This window comes from Penaeus japonicus, unplaced genomic scaffold (assembly GCF_977035675.1).
Source record: "Penaeus japonicus unplaced genomic scaffold, GWHDUDI00000001_assembly GWHDUDI00000037, whole genome shotgun sequence".
NCBI lineage: Eukaryota > Metazoa > Arthropoda > Malacostraca > Decapoda > Penaeidae > Penaeus > Penaeus japonicus.
Window position 1 is genome coordinate 4,532,708 of NW_028234439.1, and position 10,000 is coordinate 4,542,707.

General features: G+C 39.8%; 1 protein-coding gene across 1 annotated transcript in view; it reads right to left on the bottom strand.

Annotated features, from left to right (window-relative positions):
• LOC122253524 (uncharacterized) overlaps positions 1-10,000 on the bottom strand; it is a 121,899-nt gene that overhangs the window by 39,511 nt on the left and 72,388 nt on the right. Inside the window, exons 8-14 of the mRNA XM_086532190.1 lie at positions 9,480-9,643; positions 8,664-8,786; positions 7,995-8,193; positions 2,379-2,395; positions 1,896-2,084; positions 1,250-1,453; positions 341-448 (exon numbers count right to left, since the gene is read on the bottom strand). Coding sequence (XP_086388316.1) covers positions 341-448; positions 1,250-1,453; positions 1,896-2,084; positions 2,379-2,395; positions 7,995-8,193; positions 8,664-8,786; positions 9,480-9,643 — 1,004 coding nt within the window. The remainder of the gene's footprint in view (positions 1-340; positions 449-1,249; positions 1,454-1,895; positions 2,085-2,378; positions 2,396-7,994; positions 8,194-8,663; positions 8,787-9,479; positions 9,644-10,000) is intronic.

Here is a 10,000-nt window from a genome sequence, read left to right on the forward strand (position 1 = left end):
CTCTCTCTCCTCTCTCTCTTTCTTCTCTCTCTCTCTCTCTCTCTCTCTCTCTCTCTCTCTCTCTCTCTCTCTCTCTCTCTCTCTCTCTCTCTCTCTCTCTCTCTCTCTCTCTCTCTTCTCTCTCTCTCTCTCTCTCTCTCTCTTCTCCTCTCTCCTCTCTTCTCTCTCTCTCCTTCTCTCTCTCTCTCTCTCTCTCTCTCTCTCTCTCTCTCCTCCCCCCTCTCTCTCTCTCTCCCCCCCCTCTCTCTCTCTTCCCCTCTCTCTCTCCTCCTCCCCCCCTCTCTCTCTCCATCCACTCTCTACCCATTCCTCTCTCTCTTTCCATAACTCCCTCACTTACCAAATCCTCCAGGGCTTCATTACCGCCCTCCTTCTTCAGGAGATCGTACGTGCCCTTAGAACCTGTACTCGCCGCCATTCCTGCGTAGTGCATGGGGGTCCTTCCCTCCTGAAATTAAAGGAATATGTGAATATATATGGTCTATCTATCTATCTGTCTGTCTCTCTCTGTCTATTTCTATTTCTATATCTATTAATCTATTAATCTTTATATTTATGTCTATCTACCTATCTATATGTGTGTATCTGTGTGCGTGTTTATATATGGATGTGAGTATGTATATATCTTTCGGTATATTTACTTATTATTTTATCAATCTATTTGTGTTTTATATATCTGTTTTTTTTATACATCAATCCATTTATCTGTCAGTCTATCTATCTGTCTTCTAGTCTTTGTATCTACCTTTTAGTCTATCTATTTATCTATCAATCAATCATCTATCCACTTATCTATCTACCAAAAATAAAGGAAAATAATGACGATAAATAATAATCATGATAAGATTAACAATAATGGATAATGATGATAGTAATGAAAATTATCAAATTAACAATAGCAATAACAACAATAATGATGATGATGATAATGATAACATCAATAACAATAATAATATAACAACAACAACAATAATAATAATGATAATGATAATAATAATAATAATAATAACAATAATAGTAGTAATAACAATAATAATCATAACAATAATAATTATAATAATAATGATAATAACAATGATAATAATATCAATGATAATGATGATAGTTATAATAATGATGATAAATTATAATAATGATGATAATAATAATAATAATAACATCGACAATGATTATAACAACCCTAGTAATAATAGTAATAAGCATAAAAAAAATGAACAAATAAACAAATCCCTTAGCCACGAGGACTCACATTATCCTCCACATTGAGTCCTTCGGGATAGCAGTTCAGCAGACTCTTGGTGGCCTGTGTATTCCCCGAGCGGGCGGCGTAGTGCAGGGCCAGCGCCCCCTCGGCACTTCGGGCCATGGCCAACTTGCTGTTCTCTTTGGTCAGCCGACGGATTTTGTTGACGTCGGCGGCGCTGGAGGCCTCGTGGAGGGCGGAGATCTTTTCCTGGGGGGAGAGGGGGAGGGGGGAAGGGGGGAGGGGAGGGGGGGTTGTAGTGTTATGGATTTATTGTGATTTGTGATTGGGGATATTGATGAGAAGATTTTTTTGGATGGTGATGGTGATGATATTTGTGATGATGTTAAGATTTATTATGATGATGTTTATGATGATAAGAAGATTTATGATAAGAGATTTATGATGATGAAAATGATTATTATGATGATGAAAATGATTATTATGATGATGTGATGATAATGATGTCTACGATGATGATCATCATCGTGAGGATAATAATAATAATGATAATCAGAATGACAATAGTGACAATGATAATAACAGCAACGCTAAAATGAAATAATGATAATAATAACCCAAACAATAATAAAGGCAATACCAACAACAATATCAACAACAACAACAACACAAAGAGCCCCCGAATCCTCACCATATACCCAGGAACCTTCTTGAGGAACTTTCGCCCCTGCTCATTCCACGAGGACTTCCCCTGCAGATCGGACCCGCGGCCGGATAACACGACGCACTCGAGGCTTTCCACGTCGCCGTCACGAATGAACTCGTCGATGTCCGAATCACTCACGTCTTTCATGTCTTTGAAAGTCATGGTTGGGGTGTCCTGGGGGGGAGAGGGAGAGAGAGAGATAGAGAGAGGGGAGGGGGGTGGGTGAGTTAGAGGAGATGGTGTGGGTGGGTGGAGAGGGTCTTGAGGAGGGAGGGTGGGTGGGAGGGAGGGGGAGAGAAGAGAGAGAGAGAGAGAGAGAGAGAGAGAGAGAGAGAGAGAGAGAGAGAGAGAGAGAGAGAGAGAGAGAGAGAGAGAGAGAGAGAGAGAGAGAGAGAGAGAGAGAGAGGAGTGGAGAAAGAGAGGAAGAGGGAGAACGAGAGAGAGAGAGAAAGAGAAGTGAGGGGAGACGTAGAGGTTGGAGAGTCCTTAAAGAAAGTGGGAAAAGATTAGTAGTCCTAAAGAGTCCTTAAGGAGAGAGAAAAAGGAGAAGTCTTGCTCGGAGAGTCCTAATGGAGGGGAAAAAATGAGATGAGACGTCATGGTTGGAGAGTCCTGAAGGAGAGTGAAATACGATGACTAAGCAGATACTATTCTAACCAGATACTATGCTAAGCAGATACAATGCTAAGCAGATACTATGCTAAGCACTTACTATACTAAGCAGATACTATACAAAGCAGATACTATGCTAAGCAGATACTATGCTAAGCAGATACTATGCTAAGCAGATACTATGCTAAGCAGATACTATGCTAAGCAGATACTATGCTAAGCAGATACTATGCTAAGCAGATACTATGCTAAGCAGATACTATGCTAAGCAGATACTATGCTAAGCAGATACTATGCTAAGCAGATACTATGCTAAGCAGATACTATGCTAAGCAGATACTATGCTAAGCAGATACTATTCTAACCAGATACTATGCTAAGCAGATACAATGCTAAGCAGATACTATGCTAAGCACTTACTATACTAAGCAGATACTATGCTAAGCAGATACTATGCTAAGCAGATACTATGCTAAGCAGATACTATGCTAAGCAGATACTATGCTAAGCAGATACTATGCTAAGCAGATACTATGCTAAGCAGATACTATGCTAAGCAGATACTATGCTAAGCAGATACTATGCTAAGCAGATACTATGCTAAGCAGATACTATGCTAAGCAGATACTATGCTAAGCAGATACTATGCTAAGCAGATACTATGCTAAGCAGATACTATGCTAAGCAGATACTATGCTAAGCAGATACTATGCTAAGCAGATACTATGCTAAGCAGATACTATGCTAAGCAGATACTATGCTAAGCAGATACTATGCTAAGCAGATACTATGCTAAGCAGATACTATGCTAAGCAGATACTATGCTAAGCAGATACTATGCTAAGCAGATACTATGCTAAGCAGATACTATGCTAAGCAGATACTATGCTAAGCAGATACTATGCTAAGCAGATACTATGCTAAGCAGATACTATGCTAAGCAGATACTATGCTAAGCAGATACTATGCTAAGCAGATACTATGCTAAGCAGATACTATGCTAAGCAGATACTATGCTAAGCAGATACTATGCTAAGCAGATACTATGCTAAGCAGATACTATGCTAAGCAGATACTATGCTAAGCAGATACTATGCTAAGCAGATACTATGCTAAGCAGATACTATGCTAAGCAGATACTATGCTAAGCAGATACTATGCTAAGCAGATACTATGCTAAGCAGATACTATGCTAAGCAGATACTATGCTAAGCAGATACTATGCTAAGCAGATACTATGCTAAGCAGATACTATGCTAAGCAGATACTATGCTAAGCAGATACTATGCTAAGCAGATACTATGCTAAGCAGATACTATGCTAAGCAGATACTATGCTAAGCAGATACTATGCTAAGCAGATACTATGCTAAGCAGATACTATGCTAAGCAGATACTATGCTAAGCAGATACTATGCTAAGCAGATACTATGCTAAGCAGATACTATGCTAAGCAGATACTATGCTAAGCAGATACTATGCTAAGCAGATACTATGCTAAGCAGATACTATGCTAAGCAGATACTATGCTAAGCAGATACTATGCTAAGCAGATACTATGCTAAGCAGATACTATGCTAAGCAGATACTATGCTAAGCAGATACTATGCTAAGCAGATACTATGCTAAGCAGATACTATGCTAAGCAGATACTATGCTAAGCAGATACTATGCTAAGCAGATACTATGCTAAGCAGATACTATGCTAAGCAGATACTATGCTAAGCAGATACTATGCTAAGCAGATACTATGCTAAGCAGATACTATGCTAAGCAGATACTATGCTAAGCAGATACTATGCTAAGCAGATACTATGCTAAGCAGATACTATGCTAAGCAGATACTATGCTAAGCAGATACTATGCTAAGCAGATACTATGCTAAGCAGATACTATGCTAAGCAGATACTATGCTAAGCAGATACTATGCTAAGCAGATACTATGCTAAGCAGATACTATGCTAAGCAGATACTATGCTAAGCAGATACTATGCTAAGCAGATACTATGCTAAGCAGATACTATGCTAAGCAGATACTATGCTAAGCAGATACTATGCTAAGCAGATACTATGCTAAGCAGATACTATGCTAAGCAGATACTATGCTAAGCAGATACTATGCTAAGCAGATACTATGCTAAGCAGATACTATGCTAAGCAGATACTATGCTAAGCAGATACTATGCTAAGCAGATACTATGCTAAGCAGATACTATGCTAAGCAGATACTATGCTAAGCAGATACTATGCTAAGCAGATACTATGCTAAGCAGATACTATGCTAAGCAGATACTATGCTAAGCAGATACTATGCTAAGCAGATACTATGCTAAGCAGATACTATGCTAAGCAGATACTATGCTAAGCAGATACTATGCTAAGCAGATACTATGCTAAGCAGATACTATGCTAAGCAGATACTATGCTAAGCAGATACTATGCTAAGCAGATACTATGCTAAGCAGATACTATGCTAAGCAGATACTATGCTAAGCAGATACTATGCTAAGCAGATACTATGCTAAGCAGATACTATGCTAAGCAGATACTATGCTAAGCAGATACTATGCTAAGCAGATACTATGCTAAGCAGATACTATGCTAAGCAGATACTATGCTAAGCAGATACTATGCTAAGCAGATACTATGCTAAGCAGATACTATGCTAAGCAGATACTATGCTAAGCAGATACTATGCTAAGCAGATACTATGCTAAGCAGATACTATGCTAAGCAGATACTATGCTAAGCAGATACTATGCTAAGCAGATACTATGCTAAGCAGATACTATGCTAAGCAGATACTATGCTAAGCAGATACTATGCTAAGCAGATACTATGCTAAGCAGATACTATGCTAAGCAGATACTATGCTAAGCAGATACTATGCTAAGCAGATACTATGCTAAGCAGATACTATGCTAAGCAGATACTATGCTAAGCAGATACTATGCTAAGCAGATACTATGCTAAGCAGATACTATGCTAAGCAGATACTATGCTAAGCAGATACTATGCTAAGCAGATACTATGCTAAGCAGATACTATGCTAAGCAGATACTATGCTAAGCAGATACTATGCTAAGCAGATACTATGCTAAGCAGATACTATGCTAAGCAGATACTATGCTAAGCAGATACTATGCTAAGCAGATACTATGCTAAGCAGATACTATGCTAAGCAGATACTATGCTAAGCAGATACTATGCTAAGCAGATACTATGCTAAGCAGATACTATGCTAAGCAGATACTATGCTAAGCAGATACTATGCTAAGCAGATACTATGCTAAGCAGATACTATGCTAAGCAGATACTATGCTAAGCAGATACTATGCTAAGCAGATACTATGCTAAGCAGATACTATGCTAAGCAGATACTATGCTAAGCAGATACTATGCTAAGCAGATACTATTCTAACCAGATACTATGCTAAGCAGATACAATGCTAAGCAGATACTATGCTAAGCACTTACTATACTAAGCAGATACTATGCTAAGCAGATACTATGCTAAGCAGATACTATGCTAAGCAGATACTATGCTAAGCAGATACTATGCTAAGCAGATACTATGCTAAGCAGATACTATGCTAAGCAGATACTATGCTAAGCAGATACTATGCTAAGCAGATACTATGCTAAGCAGATACTATGCTAAGCAGATACTATGCTAAGCAGATACTATGCTAAGCAGATACTATGCTAAGCAGATACTATGCTAAGCAGATACTATGCTAAGCAGATACTATGCTAAGCAGATACTATGCTAAGCAGATACTATGCTAAGCAGATACTATGCTAAGCAGATACTATTCTAACCAGATACTATGCTAAGCAGATACAATGCTAAGCAGATACTATGCTAAGCACTTACTATACTAGGCAGATACTATGCTAAGCAGATACTATGCTAAGCAGATACTATGCTAAGCAGATACTATGCTAAGCAGATACTATGCTAAGCAGATACTATGCTAAGCAGATACTATTCTAACCAGATACTATGCTAAGCAGATACAATGCTAAGCAGATACTATGCTAAGCACTTACTATACTAAGCAAATACTATGCTAAGCAGATACTATGCTAAGCAGATACTATGCTAAGCAGATACTATTCTAACCAGATACTATGCTAAGCAGATACAATGCTAAGCAGATACTATGCTAAGCACTTACTATACTAAGCAGATACTATGCTAAGCAGATACTATGCTAAGCAGATACTATGCTAAGCAGATACTATGCTAAGCAGATACTATGCTAAGCAGATACTATGCTAAGCAGATACTATGCTAAGCAGATACTATGCTAAGCAGATACTATGCTAAGCAGATACTATGCTAAGCAGATACTATGCTAAGCAGATACTATGCTAAGCAGATACTATGCTAAGCAGATACTATGCTAAGCAGATACTATGCTAAGCAGATACTATGCTAAGCAGATACTATGCTAAGCAGATACTATGCTAAGCAGATACTATGCTAAGCAGATACTATGCTAAGCAGATACTATGCTAAGCAGATACTATGCTAAGCAGATACTATGCTAAGCAGATACTATGCTAAGCAGATACTATGCTAAGCAGATACTATGCTAAGCAGATACTATGCTAAGCAGATACTATGCTAAGCAGATACTATGCTAAGCAGATACTATGCTAAGCAGATACTATTCTAACCAGATACTATGCTAAGCAGATACAATGCTAAGCAGATACTATGCTAAGCACTTACTATACTAAGCAGATACTATGCTAAGCAGATACTATGCTAAGCAGATACTATGCTAAGCAGATACTATGCTAAGCAGATACTATGCTAAGCAGATACTATGCTAAGCAGATACTATGCTAAGCAGATACTATGCTAAGCAGATACTATGCTAAGCAGATACTATGCTAAGCAGATACTATGCTAAGCAGATACTATGCTAAGCAGATACTATGCTAAGCAGATACTATGCTAAGCAGATACTATGCTAAGCAGATACTATGCTAAGCAGATACTATGCTAAGCAGATACTATGCTAAGCAGATACTATGCTAAGCAGATACTATGCTAAGCAGATACTATGCTAAGCAGATACTATGCTAAGCAGATACTATGCTAAGCAGATACTATTCTAACCAGATACTATGCTAAGCAGATACTATTCTAACCAGATACTATGCTAAGCAGATACAATGCTAAGCAGATACTATGCTAAGCACTTACTATACTAAGCAGATACTATGCTAAGCAGAACTGATACTAAGCAGATACTATGCTAAGCAGGTACTATGCTAAGCAGATACTATGCTAAGCAGATACTATGCTGAGCAGATACTATGCTAAGTAGATACTATGCTAAGCAGATACAATGCTAAGCAGATACTATGCTAGGCAGATACTATGCTAAGCAGATACTACGCTAAGCAGATACTATGCTAAGCAGATACTATGCAAAGCACATCCTATGGCAAGCACGCATTCCTTCCTTCCTCACCTGGTCATTATGCACAGGATCAGAGCCGTTGCTCAGCAGGTATTCATACACTTCCCCGCCGTCCTTAGCCACGGCCGCGTAGTAGAGGGGCGTGCGACCCTGGTTATCCTGGCCGAACATCGTGCCCTGGTTCTTCTGGACGATAAACTCGACTACTTCTTTGTGGCCCAGAGCGGATGCCTAGAAGAGAGGGAGAGGAAGTCGGTATATTTAGATACACGGCGATGGATTGTTAGATAGATAGATAGATAGAGAGAGAGGGGGAGAGAGGGAGGGAGGGAGGGAGTGAGGGAGGGAGGGAGAGAGAGAGGGAGGGAGGGAGAGAGAGAGATAGAAAGAGAAAGTGAAAAAAAAGATATATAGATAGATAGAAAGAGAGAGAGAGAGAGAGAGATAGAGAGAGAGAGAGAGAGAGAGAGAGAGAGAGAGAGAGAGAGAGAGAGAGAGAGAGAGAGAGAGAGAGAGAGAGAGAAAGACGTATATAGATAGAAAGAGAGAAAGAGAAAGACATACATAGATAGATAGGTAGTAAGACAAATTGATAGATTGTATAGAAAGATAGATAGACAGGTAGTTAGATAAACAGATGGACTGGATAGAAAGATAGTAGGTAGGTAAGTAGATAGATAGATAGATAGATAGACAAATACCTTATGCAGTGGGTTGAGTCCATTGTGGTCCTTGGCAGTGAGGATGTCTGGAGGGTCCGACTTGGCCTCTAGAGTGTCAAGGTCGGCGTTAATGGCAGCGTTGTGAATCTCTTTGATCTTCGTCTGGAATAAGGTGTTGTGATTGCTATCATTTTTGTTATTTGTTGTTGTTGTTCTTGTTGGTGTTAGTGTCACTTTTCCTGGTATTATCGTTGTTGTTGTTGTTATTATTGTTATTACTGTTGTCTTCATTGTTATCATTATCGTAATTATCATTATGGTCATTTTCATTGTTATCATTATCATCATCATCGATATAAGTATCATTTTAATTCAATTAAATATTATCATCCTTATTAGTAGTATTATCATCATCTGTTCATTTCTCTCTCTCTCTCTCTCTGTCTCTCTCTCTCTCTCTCTCTCTCTCTCTCATTCTATCCATCTATCCCACCTCCGTCTTCACTCTGCACTTCCCCCTCTACCACACATAGCCATCCCTACATACGCCCCCATCCCCACAAACGAGCACCCTACACACCCCACATAGCCAGCCCTACATACCACCCCATCCCCCACAAACGAGCACCATACACACCCCACATAGCCAGCCCTACATACGCCCCCATCCCCACAAACGAGGACCCTACACACCCCACATAGCCAGCCCTACATACCACCCCATCCCCCACAAACGAGCACCATACACACCCCACATAGCCAAGACAACATACCACCCCATCCCCCACAAACGAGCACCCTACACCCCCCACAACCCACATAGCCAAGACAACATACCGAACCCCATCAACCCACCATCATCCGAGGCACGAGGTTGAGGAACTGCCTGACTTTGGCGTGGTTGCTGGTCTCCTTCAGGAGTCTGTCGCCCTGGCCCTCCCACACGATCTTCTCCAGCTTCGGCAGGTCTTGGTCGTGGATCCAGATGCGGATGTTGGCACCGGTAATGTTCATCATCCCTGGGGGATTGGGGGGGGAGGGGGAGAGGGGGGGGTGTTGATTATGGATTCGTTGATATGTGTGAACTGGTTAATTCGTGTTGATTCGTTAACTCGTGTTAATTTGTTAATATGTGTGAACGCGTTGATTCGGATTAGTCCGTTAGTTCGTATCATCTCGTTAACACGTATGAACTCGTTGACTCGTATTAAATCGTCAACATTGTCAACGTGATAACTTGTAGGAACGTGTTAACACATAAGAACTCGTTAACACGCATTAACTCGTTAACACGTATCAACTCCTTAACACACCTTAATTAACTCATTCACAAGTGTAACAAAAGGTTAAAAAAAAAAAAAAAAAAAAAAAAAAAA